We start from the raw sequence: 18,436 nt of genomic DNA on the forward strand, positions 1-18,436 counted from the left end.
TCTCGCCACAGGGTTGGAATAAATCAAGACGGCATTATTTATCAGGGCCAATGTTCAAAAAGTTAAGCTCTTCGTAGCTTGCACCAGAGCACAGTGGTGTGCAATAATAGGTCGACAGTGTCAAGTGACAGTGAATAGGTTGACATGGACTACGGTGACATTGATGAAAGTTTGACGCAAGGGTCGCGATGGAAACACAAGTTTTCCACTTTTGTGTGGAAATTGTGACATAGACACAATTAGTATTGTACCGTGTCCCCTTGCTTTGTGCACGGTGGCTCGCTGCACCTCTTGGTTGAACTGTTACTGGTATCCAGAGGTGCAAATAAGAATAACAATCTGTCATAAAAAATTTCAGTATTCACTACATATAACAAGGGTTAAGCTACTAAACCAAGGTTTTACTAGACCAGTGGTAGCCAACCCTAGCCCTCGAGAGCTACAAACAGTTCACATTTTCCAGACAACCTAGCTGCTGCACAGCTGCACTTATTAATCACTGACACATTTTAAAAGATCCACAGATGGAGCTAATTAGCTCACTTGTGATTCTGTGAGGAGACCTGCAAAACATGCACTGTTGGTAGCTCTCGAGGACTAGGGTTGGCTACCCCAGAACTAGATGGAGGCAAGTCTTTTTTCAGCCTTAACTACTATGTAACTACTGACTGTGGACCAGATCCCTAGCACAGGCCCCAGTGAAAATGCTGCAGTCTGCAGCAACACTTTACCTAACACAAGGGAAATATTATTTTTCAAGTAATGCAATATTGAATTGATTTACTTTTTAGTGTGTTTCATATTTATTTTTGTACCCTGATGCATATCTATCTACCATGGTTATGGTATATGGACGACATCGACCATGTTTAGGCCAACATTACCATGATCAATCACTAGAGGTCAATGTCGTTTATGCCTATACTTAGTCGTCGGCATTTAAATAGACAGTGACGGTAGATAGATGGAAAGTAAGCATCGATAAGAACCTGGTCGACACATTTTTTTCATCTTTTTTTGGTGCCGAATGACAGTGTGGTGTCCGTATACACTGTATGTGCACATTGTCCCCTCGCATGGTACGCTGCGCTCGCCATGCTTTGGGCACGGTGCTTTACTATGATGGGCACACTATTATATTCCTACTCTATGTCCAATTGTATAGTAGAGTAGGAATCAAGTGGACCAGCACCAAAAAAAAGATCAAAAACCCATGTCAACCTTGCTACCGTAAACCAGATTTCCGTCGATGCTTACCTTCCATTGATCTCCCGTTACTGTCTACCTAAATACCAACAACCAAGTATAGGAAGGAAGGAAAAACTCTTCTCTTTGGTAGTACTGTACAGCCAGTTGTTACCAAGCTCTTTCGTAAAATTAGCAGACCACCATAAAATGGCAACACGTAGAAAAACATTTGCATTAATCTTTACTGTATATTAATTATTTTAAACAGGTCATATTCTGACCCAACCAATTGGATACATTGAATCGTGTTTCACAGCAAAAAATGGTACACCCAGACAACCCTCAGTTTGCAGTTTGTCTCGTGGCTGCTTAAGAATAAGCAAAACTGTATTTAATAATCCGGAGCATTCAGTAATGGACCTTCAACATTTCTCTCATGTATGGTGAGTTATCACAACAGGAGTCTTTGCTCACCTAACAGTGCCATTTATTTTCAATTGTAAATAAAAATGGTAACTGCAACTGTACTCTTTTGTACCTATTGAGGATAGCTCACAAATTGCCCAAGTTTAAACCATTAAGATACAAATAAGGTACATCCTTTGGCGCTGATGCCACAACTATACCATATGTAACAATAAAGTGATAAACCAACTGGTTTTGAAAAAAAAAGACCATACCCGGTACTTGTTTAGTTTCACGGTGGCAGCGCGTGATGCTCTAACTATTAATCTTGGCAGCTTGCCAAACTGCCTTACTTCTCTAAGCTACGTTATCAGCGGAGCGCCTGTTTGAATCCTACCAGCTGCCTTACATCTGTAATCTACGTTATCAGCGTCCTAAACTGACTCCGCGGCAGCCCAGTGCTGCTACTCATAAGCTCCTGTCAAGCCTAGTGAGCGCCTCTCACACAGCGCTGGCGCCCGCATGATATCCCCCTCTTCTGTGGAGAAGCTTGACAGGAGCTTAGTAGTAGCAGCGCTGGGCTGCCGCAGGGTCAGCGTAGGATGCTGAAAACGTAGATTACAAGAAGTAAGGCAGCTGGCAAGCTACCAAGATTCATAGCTAGAGCGGCACGCGCTGCCGCATTGAAACTAAACAAGTACCCTATACACATATAGAAATTATTGGAGGACTCTTTTCACATTTAACTACAAATATAAAGGCCATTATCACTTTATTGGTATGGTATGGTATGGTATGGTTGTAGCATCAGTGCCAAAGGATGTACCTTTTCTGTAGTTTTAAAGCTGCAGGCAGAAAATGTGATGTTTTTAAATATTCTGATACCGATAAGAACTGACTGGAGGATACAAAGCGTGTGTCAAGTATAGTTTGATGTGTTCCCTTATTCTCCTGTCAAAGAATTATAGCAGTTATTGTGAATACTATGTACTGCTTCATTAGGTTCATTCTGGATATCTAATTCAGTTCGCAGTATTAGATATCTTTGTAAAGGTGTGTCGCCAGGCATCGATTTTACTTTTGATTCGATTTGCTCTCGATTTCCCCTCGATTTCCCCTATTACACCCCCTTTGGATTTGGCCTTTGCTTTCAAATTCGATTTCACATTCGATCTGTTCTTGCAGATCTGATCTGTTGCATTCAATATCTATTGTAAGGCACAGTGTACAGATTCTATTTACTGGATCAAATTCAATATTTCCTTGTCTGCAGTCTATTAAAAACCTTTCAATTTCATTTCGATACGATTTTGCTTCTATAAGCAAAATCAAATTGAAAAGCTGTCAAAATCAAAGTGTGTACACTCCTTACAATGAATCTACCTAAATAATGCTGATAGACCCCTCAAACAAATTGGCTTTTCTAAAATACAATTAAAATAATAAAACAAATAACAAAAATTTCCAGAATACATGCTTGCATTGAAAACCTTAAATTAAATGTCAAACAGACAAACTATACCAGGTATCACTATAATATATACATATGTTTTGAAATAAAATATATAGTAACAGTTATGACATTTGTGCTGTATATTAGTGCCAAATTGATTTAATGGTATACTCTGTGTACTAATGTGTTACTATATTGATGACAGCAAAGCAGTTATAATTGTTGTATTATATTGAGTTTTTTAGCCAAGTATATTTACATTGCATATTTGTAGTTAAAATGTATATCAATTGACAAGTGCATATAATCCAGAGGTTTACAAACTTGGTCCTTTTAGCACCCTAATGGTCCATGTTTTAAGGCTAACCATGGTTAAGTTCAGGTGACTTATTCTCCTTTCAGACAGAAAAGCAAATTACCAGGTCAAACATTTCTACCGAGTAATTTGCTGTTCAACACGGGTCCTTTTCTTGTGTGAAAGGGTCAACCTGGTCAGAATTTCCGGGTCTTTGACCCAGATATTTACCAGGGTCAAAATCCCAAGTTTACCTTTTCACATAGAAGACATACCCGAGTTAATCAGCAAATTACAAGGTAGAAATGCTTGACCCAGTAATTTGTTTTTCTCTGTGAAAGGTGGCTCAGGCTGGGACTTGCAAAACAACCCAGCACTCAAATGCACATTAAATCCCGGGATTGAAAGTGGTATTAGGGGGTAATTCAGTAAGGATCTCAAAAGCAAAATCTTTCAAAAGCAGATGTAACATCATTTGGGTGGGGTGTGTTCAAACTGAAATTTATATTACAGTGTAAAACTAAAGCAGCCAGTATTTACCCTGCAGAGAGAAAAATTACTTTCCCAAATCTGATTCCCCGCACACACTATAAGATATACTGCACCAACGATAATGAATGATCTGTGGGTTAAACACTGAATAATATTTTTAACAATATCGTACAGTGACGTCAAAGAGACCACTGTATTGTCAGATTTGACTGCATGTTTGGACGATAGTGGTTATCGTTAACAAACAATATTGTTAACAATAAATCCTATAGTTTCTACCCACCTTTACTTTCACTGCACGTTACATTTGTCCCACCTGCAGTGCGCATGGTTTTGCCCATTAGAGAGAAAATGTTGCTTTTGAGATCCTTGCTGAATTTCCCCCCTTAATCAGTACATTAGTCAATTTGATTTAACCACCTGTGCTCATCCACAGTTATATCTTTAAATCCTGGGAACCATTAATATATCATTATATCCTCATAACCAAAATGTTGCTTTTTGTGATCTGTAGGACTACCCTCTGGGAGGGTATGGATCAGTTGGTCACCAGCAAGTTGTTAGAGAGTCATTAGGTTTACACTATTAGGTCGACATGCATTTAGGTTGACATGTGTCTTGGTCGACATGCAGGAAGGTCGACATGGGGTTTTTCACAGGTTTTTTTTGCCCCGAATGTCAACACAGTCGACATGGACACAGGTTAAAGTACACCGCGTCCCCTCGCATGGCTCGCTGCCCTCGCCATGCTTTGGGCTCGGTGCCTCGTTACACTCGGCACACTCTCCCACCACGCCCTAGTGGATGGTAGGGCATGAAATAACGCCTGTTGGAACATGGCAGCTCAAAAAACTGTGAAAAACCCCATGTTGACCTTTTGACTGTAAACCTAATGACCCTGTCGACCTAACTCATGTCGACCTTCCTGCATGTCGACCTAGACACATGTCGACTTAAATGCATGGTGAACTAATAGTGTAGACAATAAAAATAATTATGGGACCCAGCAAGTGACTGCAGAAGGTCAGCAGACAGCACATACATGACAGCATTATGGAGGCATAAAATATATGACGAGTCTAAAATAACAGACCATTCTACAGATGTTTCAGACTCCTTGAATCCCTGGCTGAGATTAGAAAAGTCCTCAGCCTGATGGTCAGCAATATAGAGTCGCGACCCCATGATGAGATGGTTGGGACCCACTTTGGGGTCAGGACCCACAGTTTGAGAACCGCTGATATAGACTTAATGACTGTCTAACAACTTGCTAGTGACGCAATGACCTCTCAATCTTTTAACAAATGTGTGAAGATCAGTAATAATGATTATCTAATTACTTTAACTTGCTATATCTTGCAGTCTCTTCTTGTTATTTATTCCTCCTAGGTGGATTTTTGTTGTGCTGACTTCCATAAGGGGCTGTAGCTTCAGCGAAACCTAAATTTTTTTTGTACAGTCATATATATTTATAATTTTTTTATTTTGTGATGAAGAACATTTTACTATGTAGGTCAACATGTCTAGGTTGACACCATATGGTCAACATGCACAAGGTCACCTTAGACGAAAGGTTGACGCAAATGTTGACATGGCTATGGTCGACCTAATTTCTGTTGATCCCATGATCCACACCTGTTCTTCCTCCTATTATTGTCGGTACTTATGTAGTAACTGGGCTGCCGATTTTGAAATCGGGTCCATCGCATCGCATCGCACCCGACCATATCGCATGCGATGCGATGCGATGGACCCGATTTTTCCATAGGATTCAATGTTAAAATGGACTCTGTCCATTTTAACATAGAATTCAATGGGAAAAGGGGTCCTTTTCATACCCCTACTATCCAAGTGGGCATGGAGTTGGATATAAACCTGTGGCGAGCGTAGCGAGCCACCGAGCCCGAAGCGTGGCGAGCGTAGCGAGCCCCGCGAGGGGACACAGAATACCGTCCCCTCGCGGGGCTCGCTTCGCTCGCCACGCTTCGGGCTCGGTGGCTCGCTACGCTCGCCACAGGTTTATATCCAACTCCATGCCCACTTGGATAGTAGGGGTATGAAAAGGACCCCTTTTTCCCATTGAATTCCATGTTAAAATGGACTCAGTCCATTTTAACATTGAATCCTATGGAAAAATCGGGTCATCGCATCGCATCGCATGGTCGTATGCGATGCGATGCGATATCGCATCGCATCCGATTGTATGCCTTAACTTAAGGCATACAATCAAAAAATCGGCAGCCCAGATACTACATAAGTACCTTATTGTCTTTTGAGGCCTTGTGTATAGCCATGCAAATCATGTTTGAAAATCTGACAGTAACAAAGATTTTACATGCTTCATGTCCTAGGATTTTATTCGTTTTTCATAAAAATGGTCATTTAAGTTGCAAGGCAAAAGTCCAACCACCAAGACTGAATGGAGCAAAAACGGGAGTATTCTCTACAAGGAGTCCTCATCGTCCTAATGCAATTGGGCTAACGCTGGCCAAACTGGAGAAAGTAGAAGGTAATGGTCAATCAATAGGCCTGATGCAGAGGTGGATGCTGTACCAATGTGTGCACAGTTGAGCATTTATTCTCAGCTGCTATGCATGCAATAAACCATTACTGTGCACATGGGAACCAAAGTGTGTGCTAAAGCACGCAACTGAGCACATTGTTATTAATTGAGGCCACTTCTGTGATCCATGGGTGGTTCAGGGTGGAGACTAGAAGGAGACATAAAGTGTTTGATAAAAAAAAAAAAAGAGTTGTTGGCATATTCTATCATTATATTCTTTTTCAGAGCACTGCAGCCACATTAGCCATATACTGTATTAAGAGAGTTACATGGAGTTGATGCTGCGACTGATGGTGAATCAATTCATCAGTGCGCTTGAGCATTGCTCAGATGCAAAATCTGTCACACAAATGGAATGCTTTAACCCCCATTTGCATATTTTAACCTTTCAATGTTAGAGCCTTTGGTTCTCTTACAATGTGAGTGGACATGCATTGTGTGCTGGTTCTAAAGGCCCATACACACTGGGCGACTTTGACCTGAAAGTCGCTCAAACCAGCAGGTTTGAGCGGCTTTCAGCTCAAAGCCGCCCAGTGTGTTTGCCCCGGCGGTGAGCTCTGCTGCTCGCTCCCGCAACATCGCCAGGAAAGCCATTCATCTGCTCGTTATACCAGCAGATGAGCAGCTTTCAGGACGGCTTTGCATAGCGCTCCGCTGTGCAACACCGTCCTCCCCCCTCCGTCGGCGCCGGGCCGGGGGAAAGACACTCAGTATGTATGTACTGAGCGGCTTTCCCCACAGCGATGAATGTGATCATTGCTGTCCATACACACTGGGCATAATCGCCCAGTGCGTATGGACCTTAATGCCATGGGAAAGCTCTATGGAAAATAGGAATGGAAAGGATTATACAGATGTGTCTCTACTCATCAAACTTGCATATGTGGCACACATATTCACCTAATGTCCAATGTGGTGCAGATGCAAACATTTGCTGTATACTGTGAATGAAGGTCAACATCTTATAGGTAAAATGTGTGGGTAATTAATCTTTGCAAATATACTACCATAAAAGTCTGTATTGGGTCTTAAGCTCCTTAAAATTTTGACTAACTTTCTGTTCGGTTTTGCTTATATAGTCAAAATCTAATCAAAATTGACCGGTTTTCAGCCACATTAGATCCTGATGCGTGGCCCCGTGGCATTTAAATCAAATAGAAATATAGACTCTGCGAGCAAGACTATATACTGTAGTACAGATCACTCTAAATTAAATATGTACATGGCGCCATTGTATTGCACTGTGTGTACGGGGTATTAGTTAGTTTGGCGTACATTACAATATTAATCACAGATATTTTTGGCAAGTACTATATCAGCTAATTATTTTAATACATGCACATTTTTGTTTTACAGGTGGTACTCTCTATCTGTCTGGAATTGATATGATACAAGGAACTCCAGTTATTGATATAAAACCTTATATCGCTGAATATGATTCACCACAACCTGTGCATTCATGTGGGGAGGAGCAGCAAGAAAGGAGGATGCAGCACCAAGAAAGTGAAGATGCTGTTTTTGATAGATCAGGGTCAGAAAGAATTCCCCAGAATTATGTTACATGTTTCCCTAACCCTGAAGAAAATTCTGCAAATAAACACGAGATATCTGATATTCAAGAAGAAATAGTAAATGACAAAAGTCAGACTGTGACTTTGGATACTGTTGCTGGACCATCTGTTCTTGTTGAAGGCACATGCTCTTTCAGTCAGTCTAGAGATGGTTTAAAGGCACTAAGGCAGAAGTCAGATTTAATTTGCCAAGAGGTGACAGGCTTAAATGAAAACAGCAGCCAGAGTTGTGTCCCAAACTGGGTGAAAGACTCCCCTGTTCCAAGCTTAAAAGTCAGGTTTACCCCTGATTCAGAAATGGAGTTGAGACAATTTAAATCACCATGTGACTCAGGTAGGGTGTGTGTTTGTGTTTTAAATTACTCCATAGTACCCATTATCTCCCGAGTGTTTGCAGAGTTACAAAAATATAGAAAGTGTAGGAAAATAGGTTCACTCCTATACTGAAGTATGCAGCAATAGTTGCATGCAGAAAGTACTATTTAGAATACTCGCATACTAATGTTGGAAATATTCTGGGGGCCAAAAATCCGATTTGCTAACTGTTTACAATTGGCATTGGATAATCTAATTTTTATAATGTTTAATATCTAAATAATAGTTAAATAAAAGTAATTTGTCACTAACATATGGGGTCATAATATGCATGTGCAGGAAAACAAAAAACCCAGGAGTAAATGTCTAAGGCACAGGTTCTCAAAGTTGGTCCTCAGGACCCCACACAGTACATGTTTTGCAGGTCTCCTCACAGAATCGAGTTAAATAAGTAGCTCCACCTGTGGCTCTTTTAAAATGTGTCAATGAGTAATGAATGCACATATGCACCTGCCGGGTGACCTGTGAACTGTGTGGAGCGAGTTTGAGAACCACTGGTCTAAGGTGTTTTGTGTTGCTGTTCAAGCCATTGGTGCATTTTGGCTGTTGAAGATTTCCACATTAACTTTCCCCTTTATTAGTTAAATATCAGTTGTCACCAATTAAAATGTTAATGAACAAAAATGAAGAGATACACCATTGTTAGCATTAGTAATGTACTATGAACACATGTATTGGTCAAAGTACTCTCAACATTTGGATTTTCTTTTCAAAAAGGGTAGATCGACAGAATGGGCCCAATTTTAAAAGCAGTCGGCCCCGTTTTGTCTATTTCGGCCGTGAATTATCGCGATTGCAGCCGAATCTCGACAATTCACTGCTGGTTGCGCAGACACGTCACACTTTCGAAGATCGGCAGGCGGGTCATTGAATTGTGCCTGGTAATCTGCAGTCGAACAAAATGAAAATGGACCAGGGTCACGGCTGTTGAGCCGGATCGGCAGTCGTGACACGGGATTGAATACCCCCTAAACCTGGGTGCACACCAAAATGATGGTGTCATCCTGCAACGCGGCAATGTCATGTAAAGATACTACACTAAACACTGTATGACAGCACAATGTGCCTTTACATGCTGCATTTAATAACGCTGTGTCTGCTGTGGAATTGTCCCATTGGACATACAGCATATCCAATTAAACATTTCCATGAACGGTGGAAGACTTGATCATAATATGATTTTTTTTTCTTGCTGAATTGCTATATAATAAAATAAAATGTGCGTATAAACAATGCTTGAGTGAGATGTTTGAGCTGATCAAAACCAAAATGTATTGGTTGTAGACCATGTCATCGTCAGTGTTCCTTCTACATGTGTTATAAATTACAAATTAATAAGCTTGATAATGAGATTTTTACAGCCTAAACGGGTAGCAAGAAGTTGACTTGCTGAAAAAAATAGGCATATCATTGTCTGGGCTGACTGAGAGAAGAGCCCATGAAGTTCTCTATTATAAACATTTCAATTTTTTTGCAAAAATGTGTCCAACAGAAAATAGTGTCTATATACATTTACCATTTCTTTGCACTATGTATATTTGATTCAGTTACAATACAAACCCACCAACAACACAGAGTATATTTAATGCATACAGACTACAGAATATATGAACAACATTTGAGGTACTGTATGACTATTATTGCAGCTATAGCATTACACTGTGTTTTGTTTCCTCAGGAGGACCATCATACCGCTACTTTCAGTCTTTTGAAGAAGCAAAATGTGCAATAAGTAATGTGCTGTCCGCTGACCCCCGATCAGTTTACCGAAGAAACCAGTGCCTGGACCGTCTTTTTTACTTTAGCCTTGATACTATTCACATCACTTGCTGGTTTGGTGATGGATTTGCCGAAGTACTTCGAATACAACCTGTTGTAGGGCAGCCTGAGGGGAGTATTCAATCACCGGCGACCATCTCCTAAGGGGGAGATGGCAGCCGGGCCCTATTCAATGCTGTCTTCCCCGACAGCATTGAACAGGGTAGCTCGGCAGGGTAGCTCGGCAGAACGAGCCCGACTTCACAAGCAGTCGGGCTCGTTCTGCCGAGAACGGCTGGAAAGAGACGAGCTGCCGGCTGCAGCTTGCCTCTTCCCGGCCACAACTCGCGGCCACGGCCTCTTCTCGTCCCACTTTGAATCCTGCCTGTGTGTTCTCGGTCAAGCAGAATGAGAATGGGACAGGGTCACGTCTGTAGAGCAAGCTCAACAGCCGTGACCCCCAGATTGAATACCCCCTGAATCTAAGAATTAATATTCACCCTATTTAATACATATTAATCTGTAGTTAAATAATGGCCTAGATTTTTTTTAAATACATACTTTCACCATTGTTTTTCAAGTATGGAAGGTTGTGACTCCGGTTATGGGTTCAGGTTGGCAAGCCACTATATTGCAGTGAATTTTATCAGGAATAACACATGAAAGCGATTCTGGAAGATATTCAATCCCTGCCGCTATTTCTGATGGGGGAAATAGCGACTGGCACCTATTCAATGCTGTCTTTCCCGACAGCATTGAAGAGGCAGATCGTCTGAACGGGCCCAACTTTAAAAGTTTGCCGAGAACGGCCATGAATTGTTGCGATCACGGCTGTATCTCGACAATCTACGGTCATTTACATGGACATGCCCCCTTTTTGCCAATTGGCAGGCGGGACATTGAATCCCGCCTGCCGGTATGCAGGCGAGAAAAAGGAAAACGGGCCAGGGCCACGGCTGTCAGGACGTACTGATAGTGGCGACCCGGGATTGAATACCCCCCTCTGAATCGCGTAAACCAGAAAGCAGATTAGACAGAGTAAAGTAAGTTTTATGCAAAAAATGTTTCATATTTTTAATAATAAAATATTTCATCTATTTCTGTTGTATTGCTTTGTATAAATGTATTATTTATTATAATGGTTTACTCTTATACTTTAAAATTTCTTAACCTGATGATAAAAAAAAGATAATCCTGAGCCATTGATGCCATTCAAATTCCATAAGACTAGGGACACTATCCTGTTAGCATCTGTACTTTACCGCTGCTAAAAGGTTCAGCATCGGCTACCATATTACTGCAGATGCCAGTGTCCCATAGCCCCAATACTCACTGTTGGGGTATTCTGCTTAGCGTGCCTAAGGCACATAACACGGATGGGTGAAAACATGAGATAGGGGACTAATCCTTGATCCCGTGTGTTTTCACCAGATTGCAGGTCCATTAAAACGGACGGTCATTAATTGTAATATCCAGCCATTTTTATTGGATGAAAATACATTAGGGCTAATAGGATATGGACAATCACTCTGTTTTTATTCTTCCAGCAACAATCCCAAACTCCCTTGATATGGCTTTTTACATGTAAACCTTGTAAGAAGCCATATCAATAGGCTGGAAGTGTTGCACCAGGTTATGTTGTCCCTGCCCAGCATCACACTGCCAGATACTACCTTTGGAATCACATAAGGAGATTATTCCACACAAAACATAGAATTAATGTACAAATTGTATATTACCCTTTACCCCCTTAAAATAAAAAGTTACCGTATACAGAGTGAGAAGTATTGATGGTTAAAGGATCATCAAAATGATTTATTGAAACAGAATTTTGTCTGTCTTCTACACAAAGCTTTGGGTCATATTGCCAAAATGCCCACTAGATGGTGGTGATAGCAAAAGATTTTTAGAAATGTAAATACTTACAGTATAGCAGTGGTTCCTAAACTTGAATCACTGCACCCTAGAATATAAATTAAAAAAACACGGCACCCCAAGGTTAAAATGTTTTTTTTTGTGTTTTTTTTTTTTTTTTATTGATCAATTTGGAAACAAGTATTACATTTTAGGCAAATTGCGCTAACCTTAGTTAGCGCAATTTGTACACACTACAGCAGTTTATTTTTTTATTTTTTTGGCTGATTCTTACTGAAAATCGTTCGCAATCCATTCGCTCGGATATTAAGCTGGATCTTTTGAACTTGCCTGCAGGGAAGATCAGAAGATACAGCTAAAGATCTGTGGGATCAGGTTTTGGGTCTTCGCGCATTCAGGTATTTGGGAGTTGGGGCGCTCAGTCGTTTGGGTGCATTCGGATGCTTAGATATTCGGGAAGTTGGGTATTTGGGAGTTGGTGTGCTCGGATGGGTTTTGCAAGCTTGGGGTTTGGGCTGGTTCACATGCTCGGGCGAGTTTAGGTGCTGTACATTTGGCCACTTTCACACAATCGGGTGTTTGGGCAAGTTCGGGCGCTTATGGATTTGGGTATTCAGGTGCGTGCATGTGCTTGGACACTCAGGGATTTGAGTGTTGGGGTATGTTATGGTGCGTTTACATGCCTGAGTTCTCAGGGATTTAGCCCATTTATGTACTCTCGCTCGGACGTGTTTGGCCGTGTTCGTGCGCTTGGGTGAGTTTGGGCATGCACAAGTGTGCTTAGATGTCCCATAGATATTTGTCAAAGTGTACTCTTCGCAAAAAAGTTTTGTTCAGGACTGACGAGGAGTTCAATGGAAATATTAAGATAAATCACAGATCTTTCTAGTGTGTGGGCATCTCTACTGTCCACATGTTCTATGATTGTGCCACTAGCACTAGTATTGCCAATCACTTGTCATGATCCAGTGTCTGTGAAACACATTCTTTCCTAACGGTGCCCACACACTACAAAGATCTGCGATCATAAGATGTTCGCATAAATTAGCCTTCAAATCTTTTGCCTGTCCTGGACAAAAGATTTCCGGCAAGTGCACATCTTTAACAAAGATTTCTCTTAAGATCCCGTGTGCGTTCCTATGGATCGTTTGTTAAATCTTCTGATCTTTCATGCAGCACGTAAGATCAGAAGATTTAGCAAAAGATCCACGGGAGCGCGCATCGGGCCGAAATCGTCCGATTTCGACCGATTATCGGTAAACATCAGACGATATATCGGCCGATTTATCGAAAATCGGCCCAAAAATCGTTCTAGTGTGTGGGCACCTTAAGATGTGCACATAAATTAGCCTATGGATCTTTTGCTAAATCTTCTGATCTATCATGCAGCATGTAAGATCAGAAGATTTAGCAAAAGATCCATGGTAGTGCGCATCTGATCGATATCGGCCAATCGGCAAAAAATCGTTCTAGTGTGTGGGCACCTTAACTCTTTCTCTAGGCTTGCTCTGATGTGCTCTAAAGGTGCATTGTGCAGTAAATGGATTGCAAGTGTCCTGGTGTTCAGCCAGCAGTCATTTTGTAGCGCCCATCATGTCACCCTGGCGCATAGCATATTGCTGCACTCCACCTCCCTGAAGTTCTCTGCTGCAGTCATCTCCATTGCTAAGTCCACACACCGCAGCCATGCTTCCTGCACACAGAGTTTCCCTCGAATTCCCAAACATGGGATCTGCCATCTTGCCTGTGGTCACATGATGTTTAGCAGCCAATCTGGTAATCTCTATTCTGACATTTTCTCTTTAGCCAATCAACACCACCTTACTGCTATAAGGATGCTGGGAGAAATTCACCAAATGGTTAGTGCAATGGTGTCCACTGCCTTGCAGTATCTATTGGATCTGCTCCTGTGATATCCTATCTGCAGTGCTTTACCATTCTCAGCACAGCCTGACTCCCTGCAGTTTACTCTACTTCCTCTCCATGGGTTTGAGCTGATCTTCTGAGTCTCCTAGCTTCCGAGCTAATCTCCTGTGGGTTCCCAAGTTACCATCAACCCAACATTGGGTCCTCATCGATTCAACATAAGATGCTTCATCGGTTCCAGCAAACTTCCAGAATCTAAAGAAATAAGGGGTTTTGCCAATCGCACAGGAATTACAAGTAGTATACAGATTGGTGGACCCTCTTATTGGAATCGTCTTTGATTAAAGTGAGATATTTGAGGGTGTGCTACCATAGACACTAACGATAAGCAGAATTGGAGGACAGAAAAAGAGTGTCTGAGGCTGGTGCACCTAGAGAAAAAAAACTGACTAATAAAACATGATCTTTATTGAATTAATATCTTAAAAAATAGTTTGTGAAATAAAACCAAACATACGAACATATAACAACATAAATTAAAAAGGATAAACAATCCTCACTTAGGCCCTTATTCTGGTTGGTGCGGTCGAGCCGCATATGCGGCTCCGACCGCACCAGACGAATCCCCGCCCACCCTACGGATCGCCACGGCCGTCCGTACACGGACGGCTGGCGATCCGCATAAAAATGGTGGAGGCGTACGCCTCCACCATGGTGGGAGCTGCCCCCTGCATTCGATGGTCGTCGACCATCGAAGGCAGGTCCGCACGCCGCGGCAGCTCCCGCAAGCTGAGACCACACGGACAATCGTCCGTGTGGTAGCTTGTATGGGGGCTGAAAGCTGACATCCGGCGACGTCAGCTTTCCGCCCCCATGAGTTGCGTCATGGCCTCATTACCATGCGTACGCCCCGCGTTTGCATGGGAACGCCCATGAAACGCGGGGCGTACACATAGGGAAATGAGGGCATGATGCCTCTCACGCCCCTATACGCCCCCTTTGCGGCGGACGAAATACGTCTGCGGCGAAGGGGGCTGCACATGCGCAGATTGACCTCTGCGCATGTGCAGTGTAAAAACATCGGCGGTACGGCCGCACGCGGGCCGTACCGCACGAACAAGAATAAGGGCCTTAGTGGACCCCACTCCTTTATTATCTCCTGTATATATGTAGAGCAGTGCAATTAGTGTATGTTGAAGTTTGACAAACTTAATTAACTGGGAATTATACCTTGATTGTCAAACTTATTATAGACCTTTTAAGGTTCACCCGTTGACACCAAAATCCCTATAAGGTGCTACGAGGAACTAGTGCTTAAATAGAAGGTCAGGGACCAGTTGGCTTCACTGTTAGGACGGACTGCACTGACTGGGGTTGTTGGTCCCGTCTAGCGCTACCGCTCTCCACAGGAGCCGCCATACCTCCCAACTGTCACGATTTTAGAGGGACAGTCCCGATTTTCGGGTCCTGTCCCGCTGTCCCACCCGCGGCAGGCATTGTCCCGCTGCGGGGGGTGGCAGTTGGGAGACCCCCCAATCTAGTAGAATAGACGCTGTGCGCACGCGCACAGCGTCTATTCTCGTATGAAAATGAGGTTGCGGCTAATTAGTATAAGCCACACCCTCATTTGCATACGCCCCACCCCCTTTTCGGGCGCTCACGCGGCTTCGCCGCGCGAGTGTCCCTATTTCTTCAGGTCAAAAGTTGGGAGGTATGGGAGCCGCTGATGTCTGCCGTATGCCGTCTGTGACCCGATCTGAGGTGTGTGCTCAGCCTCGTCAGTACGGGTAGGCAGAGGCAGTGGAGACGTATCTCAGTCGCCTTAGATTGCGTCACTTGCCGGGTCTTCGTAGTGGTGAGATCCAAGTTAGCGCTGCTGGTACTTTCAATCAAAATACATTGTATGTGGGGAGGGGAGAGTGGGGTTTAAACACACTAAGTGTGTGAGCGGTCTGCGCACGCTTCCAAGCTATCCTGTGTGGGTTCCCCAGTCACCATCGATAAAACATCGGGTCACCATTGATTCAACTCCATCAGTTCCAGACAATATCCTACATCCCTGAAAACGGATTCAGTACTGAATCCCGGCGGTCGGGATCCCGGCGTTCAGAATCCCGACGCCGGAATCCCGACAGCCGAAATGCCGACAAGGGGGGGACGTGGATCGCCCCCCCTTGCGGGCTCGCCACGCAGCGGGATCGGTGCCTCGCTACACTCGGCACACTAATTTATTCTCCCTCCAGGGGTGTCGTGGACCCCCACAGAGGGAGAATGTGTCGGGATTTCGGCGGTCGGGATACCGGCGTCGGGATTCTGAACGCCGGGATCCCGACCTCCAGGATTTTAACTGCATCCCCTGAAAACTATCTAGCTTTTACTGCTGTCCATTCCAAGTTTCCTGTTCATCTCCAATATCATCGGTTTAACATTGAGTCACCATCAGATTATTTCTCGCTCCAGCCTTCACTGTTCATACCCAAGTACCACCCGTTTACCAGTCACCATTCAGAGAAGGTCATCGATATCAGTGCTCCAAACATCAAATTGCTGTCATCATCATTGAACTGTTAGTGGTCCTTACCTGAGCTTTTATACTTAATTGCAGTGCTCTCCAGTATATCCAATATTTTGTCAATGTTCACCATTGGAAGAATCCTAATACCACATTCCTGTATCTTCTGGTGATCGCAGTACCTCGATTCCAGACAAATTAATTTTTTTATATTTTCTTTTATAGCGCAGCAGATTCCGTTGCGCTTTACAATAGTAGACAGTGTTAAAACAAACTGGGTAACAACAGACAGACTTGGAGGTAGGAGAGCCCTGCTGCAAGCTTACAATCTATCCAGTCATCTCTTGGTTTCAGCCAACTCCTGTCCATACTCTGTTCCAATCCTGTCCAGTGACTTTCATTTCATTGCCATAGACTCCTACTGTTGCATTCAAGCTTATACTTACCTTTCCAAAACTCCAGTGCTCATAGCCACGCCTTGGGGCTCTGGACTCTACCTCACTCTTTGAAGCCATCTCATTGATGTTAAGTCTCTCAAGAACCCTAGTTTCAATTACAATCCAGCTCCTGAGGTTGACTCGTAGACCAAGCAAACTCAAAACTCAGGCATGACATCACTTTAACCATAAATAATTTGTTCCTTGACCACCAACCCAAGGCTCCCCCACAAAAGCCTTGTGGCACCTTAGGGTGCTTAGGCATACAGTTTGGGAAACAATGGCTTATAGTATCATGCTACTGAGAAAATAACCTTATCATTTCAGTTAAGGAATATTATTTATTAACAGGTTTTTTTTTTTAAATGTCCCCAATGTTCTTAAACCCTTTATTATTATTCTTTTATTGTCACATTATGTAAATAGCTATTTAAACCTGATTCGATATACTGTATATTCTTTAACAAATATGCAGATTTGGTAATACAATTTTACCAAATCAAGCTACCTTATTTGATCATTTAAAAAAAAATATTCTAGGGACATAGCTGGAAAAAATGTTTTATATAGTTCAAAATATATAAAAGTTACTTACTGTCAAGTCCAGCAAGAATAAGAAGTCTAAAAAGGTGCCAATACACAGAGCGATAAGCTCTGTGCGATTTGAACTAGATGTGTTGCAATCTAGTTCAACAAGTATGTGCCTGTTGAATGACAGGCCATGTGCTTTGTGAACCAGAACCAAAGCAGCCTTTTTCTAGAGAGAGGTGCAAATGCTAACATTTGGATCATTATTTGTTTATAGACGGGTTGACATTGCAATTTATTATTTAAAAACACCAGTCCTTTCTTTGCCTTATTATGTCATGAAAAAGCATTTACAGTGAAATATACATTGGCATTAGCTGTGTCATATCTAGGTCCTAGATTAATACTCTTCTGGGATTGGGTTAAAACAATCTCATTATTTAAAGTACAGTATAGTATTCAGCACAACATGCTTAGTAATGCACATATATTAATGAGTATTATGGATTAACTTGTTTTTACATTTCTCTTTGTATTTGTAGTAATTGGCAAATATTTCCTAGTTAATTGCCATGAAAAGGTTCAGCTAGTGATGAGAAAAATGTCATTGGACAATTTACTTTGAAAGAACATGAATCAGGAATACATCAGGTTTTTCTTTTCAGTTTGGTACAGCTGCAAGCTTAATAGGAAAGCAGGTGGTATAAGTAGCATTTATTCCGCAACCTATACATTATGTTGGGAATACAAAAGCTTCATTACTTTGAATGCATGAAGTCTCAGCTCAACCGTTCACTGACTTAAGATGCTTCCATCAATCATTTTTTACAGCTTTAAAGAGACTATTGCAATTCTCTAATAACTCCCCTGTGCTAATGTTCCATGACACTTTTTCGCATGGCCTCCAAATATACCAGAGACATTCTGCCTCCCACATAGTCCATAGCATACTCTTAGCATTCCAGAGTGTGGGCCCATCAGAAATAGGGCTGGCCTTTGGTGCAGACCTAGCACATACCTGCCAATACACTTCACTGAACCCTCTGTTTAGTAGCAACATTCAACATTCTGCTGGATTCCAAGTTCTATAGAAAATACATGGTATAGTTATGGCTGGA

The 18,436-nt window shown here is 42.3% G+C and overlaps 1 protein-coding gene across 1 annotated transcript in view; it reads left to right on the plus strand.

Moving 5' to 3' along the window:
* TRMO (tRNA methyltransferase O) overlaps nt 1-11,197 on the plus strand; it is a 13,058-nt gene extending 1,861 nt beyond the window's left edge. The window contains exons 2-5 of the mRNA XM_083179635.1: nt 1,457-1,631; nt 6,185-6,342; nt 7,753-8,301; nt 10,021-11,197. Of these exons, the coding sequence (XP_083035761.1) occupies nt 1,457-1,631; nt 6,185-6,342; nt 7,753-8,301; nt 10,021-10,265 (1,127 nt within the window). The 3' untranslated portion in view covers nt 10,266-11,197. The remainder of the gene's footprint in view (nt 1-1,456; nt 1,632-6,184; nt 6,343-7,752; nt 8,302-10,020) is intronic.
* The last annotated feature ends 7,239 nt before the right edge of the window (nt 11,198-18,436 follow it).

This window comes from Crinia signifera, chromosome 1 (genome assembly GCF_055691185.1).
Source record: "Crinia signifera chromosome 1, ASM5569118v1, whole genome shotgun sequence".
NCBI classification, from domain to species: domain Eukaryota; kingdom Metazoa; phylum Chordata; class Amphibia; order Anura; family Myobatrachidae; genus Crinia; species Crinia signifera.